At 36.4% G+C, this 22,326-nt stretch overlaps 1 protein-coding gene and 1 long non-coding RNA gene across 4 annotated transcripts; one reads left to right on the forward strand and one right to left on the reverse strand.

The window, feature by feature from the left end:
• Positions 1-3,264: 3,264 nt before the first annotated feature.
• On the forward strand, positions 3,265-4,161 carry LOC149378790 (uncharacterized). Its single transcript, XR_016294194.1, has 3 exons — positions 3,265-3,881; positions 3,970-4,049; positions 4,142-4,161. It is a non-coding gene; the product is annotated as an uncharacterized LOC149378790 (long non-coding RNA).
• Positions 4,162-5,476: 1,315 nt separating this feature from the next.
• On the reverse strand, positions 5,477-18,238 carry LOC149378791 (ubiquitin C-terminal hydrolase 12-like). 3 transcript variants are annotated; one of them, XM_089603507.1, is made up of 32 exons: positions 17,963-18,238; positions 17,703-17,781; positions 16,738-16,885; positions 16,476-16,633; positions 15,804-16,069; positions 15,505-15,723; positions 15,305-15,413; positions 15,107-15,222; positions 14,785-14,883; positions 13,873-13,982; positions 13,235-13,309; positions 12,996-13,074; positions 12,754-12,900; positions 12,589-12,669; positions 12,383-12,502; positions 11,828-11,950; positions 11,370-11,447; positions 11,164-11,243; positions 10,884-10,992; positions 10,687-10,755; positions 10,407-10,511; positions 10,130-10,185; positions 9,848-10,028; positions 9,632-9,733; positions 9,470-9,541; positions 9,186-9,251; positions 6,821-6,886; positions 6,493-6,576; positions 6,274-6,390; positions 6,073-6,147; positions 5,868-5,954; positions 5,477-5,715 (listed from the first exon to the last, which is right to left on the reverse strand). In XM_089603507.1, the coding sequence occupies exons 1-32, from the start codon at positions 17,990-17,992 to the stop codon at positions 5,674-5,676; spliced, it is 3,348 nt and encodes a 1,115-aa protein (XP_089459633.1). In that variant the 5' UTR covers positions 17,993-18,238; the 3' UTR covers positions 5,477-5,673. The 3 variants fall into 3 exon arrangements, with proteins under 3 accessions (XP_089459633.1, XP_089459631.1, XP_089459632.1); XM_089603505.1 differs by having other exon boundaries at positions 11,164-11,252; XM_089603506.1 differs by having other exon boundaries at positions 9,851-10,028; positions 11,164-11,252; positions 17,963-18,237.
• Positions 18,239-22,326: the final 4,088 nt, after the last annotated feature.

Below are 22,326 nucleotides of genomic sequence, written 5' to 3' on the forward strand. Positions count from 1 at the left end.
ATTTCCTGAAACTAAATTTTGACAAATTAAACAATTATACTTATTTACATTTATTGTAAATAAAGGTTAAACTTAAGTGTCTGTCATTTAAATCTTCATGTTAGAAGTATGTTTTTATTAAGTTAGAATAAACAACACTCGGAAATTATTAAGTAATCATTCTCATTATTACCATCACAGGAGAATGGTCAGTCTCGGGTACGGGTGTTGTTGGCCTATCCTCGCTTCGTACGTTGTTTGATTGTTGAATGTTCTCTGTAACAAACTTCTATAGCAACTCCAGTTTGCAGATCACCATGTTAAGCTCGGATTCTATATTTTCAATCCTAGAATTTGCAACTCCTAAGTTTTTAGTGAGTTTCCGAATTTCATATTTCAATTCAGCATTGGTTGAGTTGGGTGATCTCGAGCTGCTCGCGGCATCTGTCCCTGTTTTAAATTAATCAAATTATCATGCAAATTAACAAAATCCTTTTTAGGAATTTTTGGATAATGAATATAAATAATGTATAAATGTACCTTTGGATCTTGGCACTTTTTTCGTGTTCTGGTCCCTTGATAATCTGGGATTCCCGGGTATGTTGTATCCACCATGTATGGCATAGCTAACTCTTCTTCAGTTGGTGTTATGGTTAGGATATCAATCTAAAACAAATATAAACAATTTTGTTAATAACAAATAAAGAATCTGTAACTTCAAAAATTTAATCATAATTACCTCTTCATTTTTTAAAACAAGCCGCTCTAAAATATCATATCCGGGTTATTGTGATACAACCACTTCAACATTCTCGGTATCGCAGTCGAGTACGACTTTTCTGTGAATCTTTGTACAGCAAATTGCGGTACAACTTCAACCCGCTATGTATTTTGTCGAAAATACTAAAATTGCTATGTTTAACAATTTTTTGTGCCTTATTCCAATTTGATTCTTTCACAACTCAATCACCTTTCTGCAAATTTAGGAAATAATTGTTAATTATTGATAATAAATATTTTCCAAACACATTCAAGAAATTTTTTTACCTCAGGCATAACATTTTTTCCTTTTGAACCTGGCACATTTTTCTTAACCATCTTCTCCTTGTAGTGGGATCTGAAATCAGTATAAAATTTTGATTAACATACATTATTGATAAAAACAGAAGTCATTCAAATACAAAGCCATAAGTCATTGATTAAAAAAAACAAAAATTATTGGAAATTATTGAAAATATTCAAATCATTTGGGCAAAACCCGAGTCCAATTTTTCAGAAGTTATTCTGTTTTCAAAACGCATCCTATCGTAGTAAATTATTGGAATAAAAAATATCAATCGTTGATGCTAAAACATGAGTTTTTGGAAATAACCAATTATCGGAAATTTTTTAAACTAACCAAATCATTTAAATTAACCAATCATCGAAACCCATTTTTTTTACCAAATCCCTAATATTATTTGACAACACATGAACGCTTTTTTTTTCCCAATTATGTAAAACATTCAATTTGTAAATGTGTTTAGAAAACATACCTTCGATGATCTTGATCGAGTCCTATGGGCTTTTTTCTCTTTTAATAATTTTCTTCTTCCTCAGCATGTATTACCTGACTGATTTCGGTGGACTTTCGACTGCTTTCAGAGCTTCGAAAGGTTTTGTTATGGCGTTGAAGATTGTTTTTTTTAGCTTTTGGCTATTTAGCGTGTATGAGCCAAACTGGTATGAGCTTCCCCATAATATCGCGTCCAGTGCAGGAGATTTGTTGGCGTTGAAAATTGGTGAAGCCGTTCTAGATTAGTGCGTCGCGTAATTAATGATATCTTTGATACAATATTTTGTTGAGATTTGTTAGAGGTTTAAGGCTACGTTTAACAATTTTGAAATTGCCTATTATTTACTATCGGTATTGCCTATTATTTAATATCGTTATATTCATTGTTTCCATTTGATTAATTAAAAGGGTAAATTAGTCTATTAATTATTGACACCTAAGCATGTTGGCTATTTCCCTAAAAGTTATGAAACATAGGTTAAAAACAAATTCTATAGTTTCAAACTGGCTATTTTGCTACACTTCCCTAAATTTTAATTAGTTTGTCATTTGTAACATAATTTGAATTATTTTTATCATAAAATCATGGATTAAACTTTCAAGTGTTTGTTGCAGCTAGTCAATTCTCTACGTGCTTTTAAGAATCTAGTCCAAGTTTCATTTTATTAGGAAAATATCTTATCAAGTCGAAGTAAATTAATTAACCTAATCAAGTTAATTAATTTATTGGGTGATGTAGCTAAATAGCCAATTTAAAGTTATGAATTTGCAAAAATAGTCAATGTTTGTCTTAATTTAGTGAAATAGCCAAAATGTCGAGTAATCTGTTTTCAAAAAAAAATTTGACCCGAAGATTAATTTTTTGAAAGTGATAAATTGTTAATAATCATTGTCTAAAAATTTAATCTTGGCTGTCAAGAAAATTTTGAAAACGTAAATTTGACAACTTTACTGAAAAATTGAAACTTTGGCTATTTTACTAATCAATAAGTTTCAAATTGCTATTTTATACAATTTTTCCTAATGTATTTTGGCCTAGAAGACTATTTTCCGAAGTAAATTAAATTAACCTAAGCAGCTATTTAATTTACTTTGGTCTGGTAGACTATTTTCTTAATAAAATAAAATTTTGATTATTTTTTTAAGAAGATAGTGAATTATTGGGTTATTGATCTAATTGTCTCTTAAACTTTATTGTTTTTTTTTTCGTTGAATAAAGAGAAATTGCATCTGATAAGTTTTTTTCGATTTCTCACCAAAAGTTTAATTTGGCCAAAAATACTAGTAAACTACTTGTACAAATACAATTTTACTCTCAACATGATGTCAAGAATTGATATCTATTGTTGATATAAATGTCAACAATTGACATCTATTGTTGACATCTGTGAGTTTTGGTTCTCTGTTTATTGACGTAGATGTCAACAATTGACATCTATTGTTGAGGGTAAAATTGGATTTGTACAAGTGATTTAGTAGTATTTTTGGCCAAATTAACCTTTTGGTGGGAAATTGGAAAAAACTTATCAAACGCCGGTAGTTGAGGCAATTTCTCTTGAATAAATGCATTTTTTACGGTTTGCCGACGAATCTCCACACTTGACTGTTTTGGTCCGCAAAAAATGAGGAAATGGCGGCAAAAAGACCCAATATTTTCGGGTTATTACACTTATGTACCCAACGTTTAAAATTGGTGGGTAAAGTATCCAAGAAGTTACTACTCCGTTGGTACCTTGGACGTTAAAAATGAACGGAAGGCGACGTGGCTACATCTTAGGATACTTGTGAGAATTTTTTGTATATTAACTACCTAAAAAAATCAAATAAAACATTGCAAAATACATTGTAAAAAAGAAAAGAAAAGAATTAATCGAAATAAAACAAATGAAATGAGTCACCAGCAACAGAGCCAGAGAGAGAGAGAGAGAGAGAGGGAGAGAGCAGCAGCGGAAGCAGCATGAACGAGCACCACCACCAGAACCACAGCCACGGCGGAGCCAAGGATCAGAGCTCGGAAACCCACCACCAGGTCGAGGGCGGGAAATACGTGCGTTACACGGCGGAGCAAGTGGAGGCACTGGAGAGAGTGTACACTTGAGGGCCCGAAGCCGACGTCGATGCGGCGGCAGCAGCTGATCCGTCGAACATCGAGCCGAAGCAGATCAAGGTCTGGTTCCAGAACCGGCGGTGCCGCGAGAAGCAACGCAAAGAGTCCTCCAGGCTCCAGACTGTGAACCGCAAGCTGTCCGCCATGAACAAGCTCCTCATGGAGGAGAACGACCGCCTCCAGAAACAGGTCTCCCACCTCGTCTGCGAAAACGGCTTCATGCGCCAGCAACTCCACGCCGTAAGCTCTGATATTCAATTTTCGATTTCGAAATATGATTTTCGGATGATGCGATTGATTTTGATTTTGATTTCGATTGATTCTTTAGGGACCCGGCGGAACCACCACGGATGCTAGTTGCGATTCCGCTGTCACCACCACTCCTAGAGATGCTACTAATCCTGCTGGGTATTTCTTCTTTTTTTTTTCATTTCTGGTATCTATGTGTGTGTGTGTGTATATATGATATAGGACTCTACTGATTTGGGTATTGGAATCAGACTCCTCTCCATTGCGGAGGAGACCTTTGTTTTATTTCGATTAATTCTTTTCTTTTCTTTTTTACAATGTATTTTGCAATATTTTATTTGATTTTTTAGGTAATTAATATACAAAAAATTCTCACAAGTATCCTAAGATGCAGCCACGTTGCCTTCCGTTCATTTTTAACGTCCAATGTACCAACGGAGTAATAACTTCTTGGGTTTGGGTACTTTACCCACCAATTTACATAAGTGTAATAACCCGAAAACATTGGGTTTTTTTGCCGCCATTTCCTCGCAAAAAATATAAGGACCGATGCAACAGTATGTCGTGGCCAAGTGTATTTAACATATTTTTGTCTAAATATACCGGAAAAATAATCAAATTTTTGACGCTCAAACACAAACCAAATGTAAGTAATAATTCATATAAAACACAAGGTCATACCATCAATTCGTTGAATATGAAACATAAAAGTAATAATTAAAGATGATACCAGCATTAATCATCATAGTCAATTTGTCGCAACTTATTTGACATTTACTACGGCTGGCCTTTGGCAACTCCAACATAAGCTTTCAAAGGACGCGTTACAAAATTTTTGGTTGCATATGGTGAAAATTACAAGGCGGATGTCTAAATCAGTGTTTTAAATGTTGACGAAACTGTAAATTTTGTTTTTCCACAAAATGTCATTCGACATTCGCCGAAACGACACACCGTTTATAAAATAAAATAAAAAAACACTACCGACAATTTTCGTTAAAATTAATGAATAAAACTTGCTGAATGTCGTGGAGATTTGGCGTAAGTCTGGAGAGAAGAAAAAAGTTGTCGAAACTGTAAATTACAAGGCAGATGTCTAAATCAATTGAGAAGAGATTACAACAAAACCTCTTCTTTATGTTTTGAAAATATTGATTATAGAACATATGATTGCGAGACTATTATGACCATTTATTTGTGTAAATTAATTTCTATATTTTATTTTTACCGTCAACCCTGCAGAACAAGTACTTGATCGAGATTTCGTATAAGCCTCTCGTCTCCCTCACTCATTTAAGACCATGATTTGAGCCTCGTACGTATGAAAACCTCAGCAAAAAGTAGGATTAACACTTTTTTATTGGCTGAAGCTTAGATACACCCAATATACACAGAGTCACTCATCACCTAAAATGCTTTCTTCTAGAAATGACATGATGGATGGTAACACCAGCAGAAAAACCAAAAACCACAGGAAACAAACAAAATACCACCTATACCCTCTATACATTCGCTAATCCAAAATCTTATGTACTAGAATTACAAACGAGTTGAAGATGCAGAGACCTATCTCACCTTAAGCCCAATAATACATGTTTCCACACTAAAATTTGGAGCCCACTCAGAGGAGCAGTATTTTTTTTTTTTAATAATAATAGCTAAAGTGTGCAAATCTTCCTTTGTCTCTCTTCAGTTCTCTACGCAAAACCGCACATGTACTAGACATTAACTTAGTGAAATGAGCTTGAATACTTGCCTCTTTCTTTTCCTTTTGCCACCTTTCCTAGTTGTAGATTTTCACTGGCTTCTCATACGTGTGGCGATTCTGCATAGAGTCAAAACACGGTCACAAATCACAAACGCACATTTAAATGTTTCGTGTACGGCTTCGCTTTCACTCTTTTTATCTTATCTCGGTCATAGAATGGAGAAACCTAATAAACCGATGTATGATGATGTTGAGAGGCGACTTCATACCTGATTGGTCGTGTATGACCTTTTAGGAGCATTATCAGTGTGTTCTAGTCCAAGATACTGTTCCCATGCGCCATAAACATCCCTCCTCTGAAATCATATAAACAAATTAACTCAATGTCCATGCTAGTTGCTTTTCGTAACATATATATATATATATATAATGTGTGTGTGTGTATACAGAGAGAGAGAGAGAGAGAGAGAGTACCTGGAACCGACTAGCCACAATGTCACCATCCTCTAGGTATTCAGGACGACCGAGCGACAAAAATGCAAACTTCCACTGAAAAAGAATACATCAGAAGAAAGATGACTAGTTTGTAACAGAAAACAGGACCAAAAACACTCAATCATATTGGAAGGAAAAAAAATGGTCAGATGTAAATTTGTGAAACTAAGAACACAATACCTTTGCATACTCTTCATCGGGAATCTGTAGTTTTTTCTGTATTCTCGCTTTAACTTCAGCTAAAGTCTCATCCTCACGAATTACCAAGAAAAATGGCTCCCCGAAATTTTGAACTTGCTGCACAGTTAAAAAATGAAGAATTATGAACACATAAAACATATAAATGACATGCATTTCAAATACCCATTGTGAGAGAAAATAGTAGAATTAGTAAATCACCTGATTCTGAGCTGCGTCTTTCAAAAAATGATAAACATGAATCAAACGATCTTGAGGACCAAAGTTCTTCTCCTCTTCAGGGATCTGTCGAACAAAGTATAATAATTCGTAACTGAGGTTTAAATGGAAGAAAAGAAATAAACGACCTCATGGAAGTTATGCTTTAAAAGTGAACTGGTAATCTAAATTGAAAATCAAACAAATCAGAAATGAACATCTTGATCAAAAATATTTTCACATTCAAAGAAGAAATTCAAAAAGAAAAATCTGAAAAAAAAAAAAAAAAACTCAATCATGATACATATAATAGGTAGAGAAGAAAAGTAACCTCTTCCGCTCTCAATGTCCAGTACTGGTCATTAATATTCTCAATTTTTTCATTCAGCGGAAAAATCTGCAGCAAAACAAACAGAACATAATTTTTTTTTGAAACAAGAACACTGTTATATTGAAAACATGCAATAGCCGATTACACGAGTGGTGCTTCAGGAAAAACCTGAAACTAGCCCCCAAAAAAAAAAAAAAAATAAAGTAAAAAAGGGACACCCCAAAAACAAACATCATACGAGCCTATTTGAGAAAAAAAAAAAAAAAAAAAAACTTCCTAGAGATTGCAAAACAAAAAACCCGCCTGCTGCTCCCTGCTTGCTGCTCCGAAGGAAAAACAAAACACCATACTAAAATCCACGAAAACCAAAAGCATCGAACCTCCTCTCAATCCAAGCGAAAGATTTAATAAAAATCCGGAACGAATCCTCATGAACTTCGGCTCCGTAAGCTAAGTTTATAGGCCATTTTCCGAAGATCTCTTTTATCCAACTCGATCTTCTCAACATTTCCTTTTCGCCGATCGGTAGTAGACACCACCTGTTCTACGCCACCTTGCTCTATCCCATTAGACTTTGGAGACTCGGCGTCCCAAGAAAGAGTGGAAGGAAGAAGTTAGATTCTGGAATCCGGGATAAAAGAGTTACCATCTTCCTCGCTGCAGGATAACGCATCGTAATCGAAAAGAGCCGCCGTGCCATCCAAAGCCTCGAGCGTATCAACACGACCTGAAGCCGTCTCCAAAATCAGCCCTTGGCCAAGATCTGGGGGATCTGAGAACAGAGCACATTCGCTGAAGTGAATAAGAGCGATTTGGTCACTCGTCCTTGAAAGAAAAGCCTCACTCTTCAATCCCAAATCGTAGCTCATTAGGTTAAAAGAGTGATCGGGCTCATTAATGCCCAAAACCTCCTCTGCTTTGCCAACTATGGAGTCATCAGAGATCCTCAAGCCGAGCGGAGTGACAGGAACAACTGGAGAACTGCGAACACTTCCTTCTTCTCCTAGAAGCTTCTTTCCTTTTGAACCCCAGATCTTTCGAAAACACCTCATGCAAACACTTCCTGCGAACCCCCGATCTTTCGAAGAAGAGTGGGGAACAAAAGACTGCTCGGACTGAACTTCCTTCCCGATTCTTTTCTGGCCATGCACTGCCTCTACGAAACCGACTTCCTTGTTGACCTCACAACTTTGAACCTTGTTATTGTAAGACTAATTTGCTGACCATCTTTTAAGAGTCGAACTCAGAATCCTCGCAAAACCTCTCCATACATTTCTCCGTGAGCCCTCCGGGATAAGAATCATCCTGCCTTCTCCTTGGGCCACATTCAAGAGCCTCAAATAAGAACCTCTCTTGTTGACCATAACATCCACAATTATAGAGAATCCGTTTCCGACGTACCTCCTCCAAAATCTGACCTCCGAAACGAATGCCAAACATTCTTCCACACCCCCGACCAATCAACAAGCCGCAACCCTACTCAGAAGCACACTGAAAGAGAAATTTCTTCTATCCTCCAAAAGACGAACAGTTCCGCCATCTCTTCCGCGAGACACCGAGAAACGCTTATCTTCTATCTCGCAGAAATCTACGTAATCATTGTCCCTTGACATAACCATGATCAGGCTTCCTGGTTAGGGCTGACAGAACGAAGAAAAATGGCGACGAAATGAAGCATCTTTCTGAACAGGAGAGAAAAAACTTTTTTTTCTTCAAAAATTCTGCTCACGGAGAGACCAAAAGACGTGGACGAAGCAGCGGAAGCCGAAAGAAACTGGAAAAAAATCACGGAGGGCAGCGGGGTACACGCGTGGTGGAGACTCGGGCGCATGGGGAGAGTGGGACGGTGCGTGGGATCAGATCTGAGCCGAGAACCGGCACAGATCAGATCGGAATTTTATTTTTGGAAGATCTACGGGGGTGGTGAGAAGTAAAAATCGTTTTCTCAGATCATTTTGGGTGAGAATCGAAGAGAAAAAGAGGATTTAGTTAAGGAGAGAGAAGAGAAAAAGAAGCGGGGAATTAGGTTTATCGTGTCACAAACAGAAAATAATCAACTTCATTTTTTCTTAAAAGAAAATCATGGAGGGCTAAAAGCGTCCAACTATAAGAACGCCTAGATCACAAGCATATCTAAACTCTGATTATTTTTGTTTAATATCTCAAAATAAATAAATATTTTTAAAAAATAAAAATAGCCTACTTTAATTCATAGATTTAAGAAGCAAAAATAAATTCATCAGAAAAAAAAAAATATATATATATATATATATATATATATATATATATATATATATATATCCTTCTTCATAAAGCAACAGCGCTCCTGAATTAGAGTCTTGCACAGAACTTTATTATTAAATACCTTATAGATCTTGTGGTAGAAAACTTCGAGCAATCTAATTTCGGCATCAGGGTGAGATAATTCAACCTGTTTCAAAATAATAGAATTCTCTTATTCCGTATTGCAGAAGAATCCCCAGAAGTACATTACTAGAAATAAAACAGAAAATAAAAAGGGATGTAATGCTGTGTAATCAAGTTTTGAATTTTTTTTATAACCTGTAATATATAACTATTCACAAACAAAAGTTTAAAGACATGGAAAACCTATTTTCCTGTTGAAGTACCACTCTTCATTTTAGTTACCTTCGTTTTAAGTTCATTAATCACGTCCCCTACAGTACTCTGCTTTGCCAATCTAACAGTGTGGATCACAACCTGAGAATGTAAGAGGAAAGAAAATGATGAACTAAAAATATAAAAACTGAATGGCATGCGAAAGTAACATGTAGTGTTATCAGGACTCACTTCATCTTTGGTAGAATGATGGTAAGCAACTTTCAAAGTCTTTAATCCTTGCAGCTCCGGAAGAGGGATATCCAGTATTTCATAATAGAGGATATCAGAAGTCTAAAAAGACGATACAATTTTGGAAACATCAGGACATTGATGATTAAAGAAGAACACCATTAGACATGAAAAAGTGAAGCAAATTGTGTTGGATATGTTATATGAGGGTAAAACGACCTGGTTGTAGTGCACGAGCATGTCAGACAAATGGTCTACTCCTCGGTACTTGATAGGTTGGGGTTTGGGCTGCTGAGAGTAACAGTTATGAGACGTAAGCCTGATTTTTGAAGCATCATCCAACCCAAGATGCTGCGCTACTTTCTCAACAACATCATCATAGGTATGAAGCTTTGACCTGACCCGAGAAAAACACACGTCAAGTGATTAATAAGGTGATACAATCAAATTTAAGCACCCACTAAAACTATTAAATAATTATGTTTATGTGAAACTTACAGCTCAAGAAGGAATTCATCCTCCTTCGGTTTCTCCAAAGATCGAAAGCGAACAACCTAAGGAACATATGTAGTTAGTTTTTTAGAAACGAAAAAAATTCATAGAATAACAAATCTCTCACGTGCTAGTTATATGCATCAACTAACAAAATAAACATGACCAAATACCATTGACTGATAATGCAGACTCAAGTTTTTACTACAAAAGGCGAACAAAGAAAACGCACAACATTGATAAAGAATCAACTGATACTAGGAATGAGAAACACGTCGCGTACCTGGCGATTACGAACATACTCCAAGAATGAAGGAACATCTGGATAGCGACACTGCTCGCTTCCCACATTGGACTTTTGGAAGCAAATGATGTCCCCATCTTCAAGCTAGAGAATAAAATGCATCAGTTACGCATTAAATAAATCAATTCTATAATATATATCACCCCGCCTTCCTCTCCTCCAATCAAACTCAATCAAAAAGTTAATAAGCAAAGGGGTACGAATCACCACTAGTTGTCCCCACAAAGAAATATGGAAATAATTACTACAAGTACCCTACCTGACTAGCACGAAATGTTGTCTTCTTATCAATGTGCTCGCACATCACATTTGGCTCAAATTTTATTTCCTGTTCAGCAAAATGATAAATAATTATTGAAACACGCAGATAACCAAGGATCAGTACTTGCTAAAAAACATTAGTAGTCAGAGAAAGATCAAGATATACAGTAAAAGACTAATGAGGGTCAGAATTACCTCATAAAGATCAATTTCTTCATCAGCACTAAAGCCAGCCATTTCATTCAACTTTGTCAATATCTCAGAAGGCTTTCCAGATCCCTTCACAAATAGCCTCCCAATGTATCTGATACGTAGAAAAATAGTCAGCATATATATATATATATATATATATGTATATATATATATGTATATATATATATATGTATATATATATATGTATATATATATATGTATATATATATATATGTATATATATATAGAGAGAGAGAGAGGGGGAGAGAGAGAGAGAGATCACCTCATTTCCTCTTTTGTAGGATCGTAAAGTTTGAAAAATAGAAGAATCTCCTCTTTTGTCTTTTCTGGAGGAGTGATTGGCTTCATATCCTGAAGAAAAGACAATTGGAAACAGTGAACTTTGTGAATCCATCAAATAATTTTATCATGATAAGTCTCTCCGACTCAAAGAATCAGCTGATGAAAGAATCAAAGAGAAAACATTACCGGACCAAGTTCTGCTTCCAAAAACAGCTTAAGCTCCGCATTATTTGTCTTATTGGAAACTTCTCTTAATTGCCCAACCTAACAACAATCAGATCCTTATCACACATATGAGTAGAAAGCATAAACTAATTAGTGCAAGAACGAGAAGAAAGTAGACATCAGAACAGAAAAACTAATAGAACTCCTATGATTTCAAGGTTTTTGTAGAAATCCCAGAATGCTATTAGTAAATTTTATTCCTCCCAAAGAAGCCTCTTAGAATGGACAATTCAATTTAGGGATCAATTGATCCCCCCTGGGAAACGAAAAACATTTTTTTTTCCTGGATTGTGGATGAGATAAAAAAAAAAAAAAAAAAACGATATAAATGGCCAAAAAAATAAAACTGCAGCAGGACCCAGATCCTCAAAAACAGAATGTAGCCTATGAATAGACGAGTGGCGATTATGACCACATACAGATTGTGCTTCCTCCATGACTGTTAGTGGTCTATTTGGCCTATATGTGTGATTTTGGCGCTTTGCCCACAACCAGAACCGTTGAAATTGCACTGGAACGCCGAATTCTTTAGCAACCTCTTCCTGCAGAAAAAACCAATTATTATATTAACAGCAATGATAAGATTAAAATAAATATTCTTCAAGCTACACATTAAGTGAAACAACAATGTTTGGGAAATGGTTATAAATGATGAAAAAAACATCAACTGAAAGAAACTCCGCTTGTAAGTACAATCCCTGAGATTTTACAAACATAACAAAAAAAAAATATAAATTTGAGTATATAAACCTGCATTGAAGGAATTGGAATGAAACTTCTATGCTTCTATGTTATATTTGCACACAAAAATATATAAAAATAAATAAATAAATAAAAAACTTTGGGGGAGAAAACAGGATTTCTCAAGAAAGATGATATACATGAAAAATACTCGCTGAGCCTTCAATAACTCAATACCATATAAAACTACAATTTTCCAGTTAAAATGTATAGTGAACTGAAGAACAAAGTACCTTAAAAACGTTGAAAGGCATCTGTTTCTGAATGCGAAAACTACGAACTTTGTCATGATCAACAAGATCAAAGTATATATCCTTCCCTATCTGTTCAAGTAGGTCTTCATTACGTGCAACCTGCATATTTCGACAACAAAAAAAAATTGAATTAGATGTTGTTGTGATTGCTTTTAGTGAATAGGACAGCATTTCTAAGTTATGACCTTTATGATGGTGTACAAATGCGCTTCAGCCTTTTCCTTTCTCTTTAGCTCCTTCTCTTCTTGTTCTTTCTTCAGCCTTATCTGAAATGTAGGGTGAATGAATACGGCATTGCATCGTAACGAAGTAAAAGTAACATTCAAGTGCATACTCTATAATCATCTTACCCTGAGATGCTCAGCAATGTCCTTCTCATCAACATTGCAAATTATTTTATCCTTGTCACTTTCACGTATATAAACGAGCATGTATGCATTTGAATATTTTGTAAATTTAAAAGGAGCATTGTTGAATCCAGGATTTGTTTGTGGTAACTGTTGAGTCACAAGAAAAACAAACAAAAAATTAGCAATGAAAAAGTCGGAAACCTAAAACTGAATATCAAGAAAGAATGTCTACGCATTTATACCTCTTCCTCACCACCGTACTGCTCCTCTAAAGCCCTTTTAATATCTTCTTTTGTCACCCGTTCATCGTCAAATTTTAACCTTAAAGAACAAATAACAATGCAAAATCCGACTTGAGTGACAAGAAAAGTAGATGAAAAAACCCAATAAATCTACGTGTACTGTTGAGCTAATAAGAGAAATTTAAGGTTGCAATATAGACCATGTCTCATGTAAGAATAATAAAATACATTATGCATACCACTGATCTGATAAGGTCGGCCTGATATATGCATAGTAGTGTCCGCCATGCACACCTCCACTGTGCACCAAGACACTGCAAACAGTGAAGTAGCATTAATTAAAGATCTGAATACTTTTGACAAAGAAAGAAACAGTTACAAAAACTTATTGTTTTTATAGATATGAGAATCAAAGCAAGAAAACAAAAACAGAGGAACTATCTGATGGGTTAGAAAGTTTAAAACCCTACCAGAAAGATAGACAGGTCTTAAACTTAGAGCTCATTACTTGCATTTCTTCTTATCATAATTTGTAGAAACAAAATATTTAAAAAAGAAAAAGAAGGGTTTGAAGGTAAAATAATTTGTCTTCTCATTATTTTGGGTATACAAGAAAAGCCTTTATGAACAATTTCTATATTCACTATATTTGATAAAGCTGAAGGAAATAAACTACAAAGAAAACTAATGGAAAAGAGCAGTTGAAGGAGTTTATAGCCGATTTTATCTATTTCATTAGCCCTTCTGTTGCACTTCCCTTATTTTGCAAGACAAACATTGAATTATTCTCAAGTTATACACATGTTCGTGAAGTGATGTAAAATGTTAATGACTATGATCAAACCTAGAATATGCTAGTAAAAAAGATCAGCAGTACCTATGAAGAGTGTAAAGGTTGCGGATGCTCCTATCAGCATCAGGTGAAAGATATTTACCATCCTCCCTATCAAGATCAAGTTGCAAAGGGAACTCATAGCGGTCATTTATCTGTTGGAAATAAGTGTGAACATGTGATTGAAGGCATAAATGTTACCCATATTCTTACGATTTGCAGTAGTAAAGCCACCCAATTAATTACCAAGGAAATACATATTCAATAACGGATTCAATTTGAAAGTAATCATAGGTACTAATTCATCGACGAAAACCAAACTTGAACAAGAAGTACTTGCTTCTAGGGAAAGATACTAAAAAAAACATTTATTCTATATATCAAAAATAAAACTAAGAGTCCGCGAATTTGAAATAAGAAAAACAAAGAACACTTTTTAAAGAAAGTAGATATTATGTGAGTATGGGTTGTGCTATACAATAGTCAGGCACGTCAAATTACTACGACTTCCTTAAGACATATCTATGCACCGGAAGTCCAATTACTTGATTTGAATACATAAAGCAAAAAGGTCCACCAATATAAACCACTGCCCAAAACCATATCTTTGTAATGTAAATAACTCTTTAATTGAACTATTCTAGAGATAAAAGCAATCAAATAACATGTGCATGCATGACTTTTTAAACATGCATGCATGCACTTCAAACTCTAATGTAAACAACTCTTGATTGAGCTATTCTAGAGACAGACGCATCAAACAACACTTGCATGAACACATTTCTGAAACTTTTTTTTTAAGAAGAAACCATAGACTTTTTAGCAAAGCATTCTTCAAATCAATCTCTCAAACAACACATTTCTGAAACTTACAACACATACTAAAAATATTTATGTATACATACATATCTAAATCAAAAATATAAGGCAAGGAATTTTTATATGCTGATTCCTTACCTTTACCATTGTATCCCGTATAAAATCATACTCGAACCGCTTCAGCTGAAGTTGGAGGACCGGTGGAAAATCTATAAAGAGAACGCCTTTCTTAGCATCCTGATCAGATAAATGGGGAAAACAGGTTTAAAAATCTCCAAAAAGTAAGCACGCCAATATTTTTCCCGTAAGGAAAAGCCATAAGATAAATCTATTAGTACACATTATTCTGTTTTCTAGATTAATCAATCTTTAATCCTGGACAATGCAAGTTAAATCAAGAATGCTAAACAAAAGTGAAGATGTCCAAATTGATCTGTTCCTACAACAATAGAATGTATACCTGTAAACCATTATGTTCAGCATGATACTTATTGTCACCTTCAAGACGCTCAACTTCCACATATTTATCAAAAGATGCGTACACATCCTTACATCCCTTAACATCAAGCTGAAGATCTACGTTTTCAAGCATAAAGGACCATCAGCATCTGTAATGCACGGTGAAATATGATATATTCAAAGCAACCTCAATCATTACCGTAAAACGATTCTTTTCTGGTCGATTTGTAGTCAACGTTGATGCATTCTATGTAGTTCATGTGGTGACCTTCAAATAACTGTTGTATAGTACCTTCCACAACAGTTCCCTGGCCCAGTCAAACAATCCAAAACCCCACATTAAGCGAGATAACAAAAAAAAATAGCAACTTTGATGCAAAAAGCATTGAACTCTTTTACCTTCATCTTATCTTCAAGTTTTTCACAAAGAACTCTATTGAGTTCTTGGACATCATGCTGCATGAATGAATCATACGTATCCCATCCAAAAGACTTAGTCAACTCTTTTGTAGCTACACTAGTATCACTATATTGAAGCTTGTAAAATAAACTCTGCAAAGCCAGAGGGATGCTCCCAGATGGATTATCATTCTCAGTTGTCGGCATATGATACACAGCCTGAAAATTTAATTCAGATTTTAGATTTTCCCAAGGCAGAACATCAATTTAATAAATTGAAAAACTTGAATTCACTCAACCTTTCTAAAGTACGGGATGTGGTACAAAGTTTGGAGGAGAGAGTTCATATAACAAGTAGCTCCCTGGTTCTTAAGTCCAACATAACCAGTCTCCTTCTTTGAGTCATGTGACCAGTAATCAACAACTCTGCGTACAGCAACATCAGCTTCAACTATGCAGGTATCATTCACAAGATAACCTCTTGCAGGGTCATATAGTTCACCCAAAGGCATGAATGAAGTAAATCCCCAATCACTTTCACGTGCATTGAACTGGTGTTGTGTTTCTGCAAGGTGAAATATGAAACAGCTGTAATATACACAGATATATGAACATCATATTAAAACGATCCTTTCTCTTTAAGAAACAGCGGGACTTTTTATTAAAAACGCATATTAAATCTAAAACGATCTTATTCGACAAAATATCTCTACTTCTTTCTATTCAATAAAATCTTGCATTTTTTTAAAAGACTTATTGGAAGGAAGCATCTACAAATGGGAATATCATTTAAAGAATATGATTTTTATATATCAAACTTTGCGAAAGGCCAGAAGTATACTTATCCAAGGTCATCTATACTCAGAATACCAAACTTAAACACACCATATTCTACAAGAATATAAAAAGCAGAGAAGATAGGCCAACTGCTACCAGGTATATATACAGTTACGTCAATTGAGGAGGTATACCTTTTCTAACAGAATATTTGCTATGAAGTTGATTAACAATGCTCAAGCTGAACTGCGCATATCTACTCCAACCATATGGCAAAGATCCTGAATCAGCAACATCCAAATACATTGACAAATGATCCACATTGTTTCCTTTGGGGAAAATTAGTATCCTCCTGCACGTTTGATTTAAAGCACATTTGCATGATTACCCAAAGATATAACCCGGTATTGCACTTAAACAACAATTATAAACAACAGAAAGATTCAATTCAATTACCATTTGTAGCCCCCAACATAAAATAAATCAGAATAAAGTTTCTTGGTATTAAGCCTTGAGAAGTTGTCAATTGTCCATGTGAACCGGGCTGACGGCGGATCATCCACTGGCTGAGCATCCACTGTGCTTGCAGGTTCCGCTTGAGCAACTACGAACAGTAATTGAAAATAAAACCAATACTCAGGAACTCTTTTCTTCTGACTGTATCAGATTTGTCTAGATTATCCTGATTCAAAACCTCACGTCCTCATTCTCCTTTATTTACTTTCGATAGAATCAATAATATAAAAAATAGCCTTTTCAAAAGCTTTTAGTTTCAGAATTGCAGTTCTAGACACATGCTAAAAAAGAGAGAACAAATTTGCACATGAGGAGGAAGATTCTAAAGAATTGCGGAAAAGGATACAAAAATTCAGTTGTCCTACTCGTGCTCGCATAGTTTTTAAGATCTTTATATTTCCATGACGGACTGCCTTTCATTGTCGCAATATAGATTTCCATTATTTTCATTGGACATTTAACCCCTTACCCAATTAATGTCATAGTTGATATAGCATCTCAAATTCTAGAGTTGAAAAAAAAAAAAAAAAAAACACCAAACCTTATGGTTCAAATCAGCATTGCCTATACACAGGCCACCATATCAAAAATGGTTTTTTTTTTACATATTTCCATCAACCAAGTGATATCGAATTAAGACGACAAAGAATGAACAACATTAGCAACGCCAAATGCTAAACCTAATTTCAACAATCAGATAACCACACTCCGGTCTTTTTGTCACAAAATTGCAAATCCAAATAAAAGAAAAAAAATCAAGATTTGAGAAGTCGAGAAAAGCAAGAAGTGAAATCAAATTCCAATTCTTAACTAGGTTATAAAAGAAACGCAGCAACATTAACATCTAGTACAAATGACAAACCGAAGCGAAAAGGAAATGAATTCCAAAAAATAAAAAATCTGACCTTCCATTGGTTGAGGGCCGTGAGGAGGGAAATCAGTGTGTGGAACCAACATCTCTTCGTCCTCTTGTTGTTGCTGTTGCTGCAAAACAAAATAAAAAGCTCAGAACAAAGGTCGGATCTACGAAAGACACCATGGAAGACAAGTGATTCAGTCGAAACGAGGCGTTTTCGCGGATCGCAAAATTGAATTGAGATACGTGATGAAATTGAATTGAATTGAATTGAGAGCCAAGACGAATACGAAAAGGTTGGAGATTTACATCCAGCGGCGGAGGAGTCATCAACGTCATGGTTGACGGAGATTTAAGGCCGTACGATTGTCGAATCTATAGAGAGAAAGTGGTGAGACACAAGGAGAAAGAGAGAAAAACCGTTCGATGCTTGAGCAGTGCTCGCTGGTTGCTGGGTTTAGCTTGAGAGAATAAAGAAAGAAAGAAAAAGAGTATAGAGAGAGAGAAGGAAAGTCAGTCAGGTCACTTTGCGGGGATAGATTTGGGATTTTACGAAAAGATGGAAGCCGAGATGAGAATTTACTCTTTGTGGCGATTGGAATTTACAAGCTTACAACGTATCTGTTTTTGGGCATCATGTTTTAATGGGCTTCAGGTTAGGCCCAGACATTCTCAGATGATTCAAATGTAGACGTGTCAAATGTACGGCATGATTGAATTGATGTTAAATAATTACTCGCGATAAATGACGTATATATTGGGTTTGGACCTAGTTTAATATTTTTTTTAAGGAGGTTTGGACCTAGTTTAATGAAAATGACAAAGTATACCTTAACATACATAATTATATAATTATACATATATATTTTTTGTCAGACTTTTTTTTTCTTGATTTTGTGTCATAATCCGCGAGCAATAGCTTGCCTGCGACACGCTTCTTCTCATCTTTCATAAAGATAAATATTTAAACATTATCATAATACGGAAAATACCTTCATATAGATGTATACAATAACGGAATAACATAAAATAGCTACATAGTAACACGTATAGTATTTCATGTACGTGGAAATTTTATATAGACAAAAGTTTGATTATATAGTTATAAAATAATTTAAATATATTTCTCCCTCAATCCGTTAAAAAAAACACATTACTGCATCATAGATCGAGAGATACGTGTCAAGTCTACTATCAAACTATTTGTTATCTAGCATTAGCTTTTCTTTTACCTAAGTTACCAATGTCATAATCTATCAGTCGGAAAACTAAGTAAGTAGAGTCTATGTCATGTGATGTACAAGTGACACTTAAAGAAAGTATAATAATAGGTGAATGCATCGAGAGTGATATAAAAACATTGCATATATAAAGGAATCTACCCAATCATACAAAATCATACATATTCACTCCTTATTGACAAGCTAATGCGAATACTTGTCGTCGTTACCTCTAGGACGGACAAGAAGCCATATCATACCTGACATTAAGTCTTATTGGCAACTTAAAAGTTAGAGTATAGGTTATAAGTATTAGATTGATTAAATGGAATTAATGAATTGTAAAATTGTGATAGATTGATAATAACATCACATGGATTAAGTTTGGTCGTGCATACCCATTTGACATGCTTAGTCTTGATTTGATTATTCAAGGCATGTGCCATTTTGTTGAATTGTCTTAAAGTGGTAATTCAATTATTTAATTTTTTTTTTAAAGAAACTCTGATCTTTTATTGATAGAAACGGCTAAATCGAAGAAACTACAATGAAAAGAACAAAACAAACTCCAAGAAAAACAATCCAACCCCCTACGCAGAGGAGTTAAAGGACACGGGCCCAATCCCTGACAAAATCGGAAAGAGAGAAAGCCCTAAAATCTTTACATTTCGAATGAAGCCATAAGGCTATACAATGATTTATGTTGTCAACCAGACTGTTCATATTCCATGCTTCCTCATTGAAAAGCTGCTTATTCCTCGAATTCCATAGACATCACAAAGAGGAAAAAACTCTGGTCTTAGCGGCTGCGAGCCATTTGGCATTGTGTCCTTGCGTCTCGTGGATGCGTAGCAAGCCTTCTAAGGAATCGGGTATTGTGGAAGTACCCAGCTTATGGAAGAGCCACTTCCATATCACCTCTGCCACGGGACACGCAAGGAAGAGGTGTTCAGCATCCTCACTCGCTCTAGCACAGAGGGGACATAAGCTAGGCAACAAAGAGATGTGAGGATAGAGATTTTGAATACGATCTGCCGTATTAACTCGCATCTCCTTAGCACCAACTTCCACACAAAAATTTGAACCTTCCTGAGGACCGAAGACTTCTAAACCGTATCAAAGAAGTGGACAGAATCCGTTGACGCCTCAGCTGAAAGATCTACCACCATTGACTTCACTTAAAAGCGTTCCTTGTCGCCTAGCCGATCTTCAACTCCTTCCCAAAGCCTGAACGACTCCAAAATCTCCATCATTTCGGAAATTCCACAGGATTCCCTAGTCGAAAGATTCCTAGGAAAACAAAAATCCCAGTTAACAAGCTCTGGGATCTCGGAAGAAAGGGACACGAAACTTTGAATGGGAGCATTCTAGAGCGGACAAAGCCTGGCTAGCCCCGGGAACCGCTCTTTGAAGCACCTTTCTCCACACCACACATCTTCCCAAAAGCAAATCACCGAACCACCAAAAGCCCTCCAAGAAACACGACTAAAAAAAGCATCTCGAACCACCGAAACCGATCACCAAGGACTATGAAAAGTGCGATCTATAGCCTCCCCTGGGTCCCAACCGTTAGGAAGAAGGCTGTAGATGGCTCTAATCACCTTGTGCCTAAAAGCATCTTCTTCAAGAGGAAAACGCCATGGCCATTTAGCGAGGAGCGCTGTGTTCTTAACCACGATGCTTCCGAAGCCCCAACCCTCTTTTATCTTTAGGCTTCGAATAGATGTCCCAAGCCACAGCCGTTCGGGATTGACTCGACTCGTACCCTTCCCAAAAGAACCTTTTCATAACCTTCTCAAAGTCGTCGGCCACTCCCTTCGGCATTTTGAAAACGGAGAAAAACTATGTGGGAAGTGCTGAGAGAACCGCTTTAATAAGCGTCATTTTTCCTCCCTTCGACAGAAAACCTCGCTTCCAACCGGCCAGCCTTTTGGTCACTTTAGCCAGCACCGGATCCCAAAATCTTTTTCGTCTAGGGCTGTCCCCTGATGGCATACCCAAATAACAGATCGGTTAAGAGTCAACTTGACACCCCACAGCCCCGACGATCGTCGAAATCTCTCTATCCGAACAATTGATTCCAACGTTATTACTTTTTTCGATGTTGATGGACAAATCGGAGGCCTCACAAAATTCCTTGACAATCGAAAAAAGGACTTCTCAGTTCGACGATTCGGCATCACTGAAGATCAACGTGTCATCTGCAAACTGGAGGTGAGACATCTTGAGAGCACCCGACCCGACCCCAAGAGGCTTGAAAAATCCTCTACTTACTCCTCTGGAGATGCGGCGTGAGAGAGCGTCCGCCACAAGGACAAAGAGGAATGGAGAGAGAGGGTCCCCCTGCCGGATTCCTCTTGACTTGAAGAATCTGTCACGAGACTTCCCGTTTACCAACACAGAGAAAGAGACCGATTCAGCACAACCCCTTATCCCTTTTCTCCATCGGGAATCACTTTTTTCTCCAAAACAAAGTCCAAGAAAACCCAACTAACTTATCCTAGGCGTTCTCGAAGTCCAATTTGAGAACCGCACCCTTCCTCCGGGCTTGACTAGTTTCTTCCACAACCTCATTAGCTATAAGTATCAAATCCGTGATTTGACAGCCCTTTACGAAGGCCCCATGGTTCTCGCTGACCGTATCTTCCATAACCGAGGAGATTCTGTCAGAAAAAACTTTCGTGATGACTTTATAAAGGCTCGTGACTAGGCTAATAGGTCCGAAATCCTTCACTTTGCTCGAATTGACCTTTTTAGGATTCAAACAAAGGAGTGTTTCGTTGGTAATTTTATTAACCACCCCACTATTCCAAAATTCAGAGAAAACTTTCACAAGATCAACCTTGATCACTTCCCAAAAATCTTAGAAAAAGTCGATTGAAAAACCGTCGAGCCCCGGTGATTTACCTCGTGTGCAGTCGAAGATGTCCGCCTTGATCTCTTCCTCTTCAAAGGGTCGAGACAGCTCCGACGCGCTTTCTAAATTGATTGGCTGCCAATCCACCTTGTCCCACTCTATCGAAACCACTGGGTTGGCCGAGAACAGCCTGGTGAAGAAACCATTGATCTCCTCAACGATGAGATTTTCATCGTCGATGAAAGAGCCATCCACTATTTCGAGCCTCCGAATAACGCTTTTTGTTTTTCTAACCGACATGAGAGAGTGAAAGAGTCTAGAGTTGTTGTCCCCTTCTTTAGCCTAAGCGATCTTCCCTTTCAGTCTAAAGGCTCTCTCTTCTTCCTCTAGAATACCGGCGAGCTTGATTTTAAGAAGAGATCTCTCGTTACGCAAATCCGTCGACCAGTTTGCCTCTTCCTCTGCTATGTCAAGCCTCTAAATATCTCTCTACACATACAACTTGAGACCAGACACCTTAGACCTTTCTTCTGCCGCCCTCTCCTTTATCTTATCTTTAAGATTTTTGAGTTTTCGCATGAAACAAAACCCCTCCC

Source organism: Urtica dioica, chromosome 12 (assembly GCF_054948205.1).
Source record: "Urtica dioica subsp. dioica isolate 48M chromosome 12, U.dioica_male_clone48M_v1_H2, whole genome shotgun sequence".
NCBI classification, from domain to species: Eukaryota; Viridiplantae; Streptophyta; class Magnoliopsida; order Rosales; family Urticaceae; genus Urtica; species Urtica dioica.

Coding starts and splice junctions, on each gene's coding strand:
- LOC149378791 (XM_089603505.1), bottom strand. CDS start 17,992: ATGACGTTGATGACTCCTCCGCCGCTGGAT. Junction 10,186..10,406: donor AGTATGTTCGTAATCGCCAG/GTACGCGACGTG, acceptor TATGTTCCTTAG/GTTGTTCGCTTTCGATCTTT. Junction 6,148..6,273: donor CCGATGAAGAGTATGCAAAG/GTATTGTGTTCT, acceptor ATTCTTTTTCAG/TGGAAGTTTGCATTTTTGTC.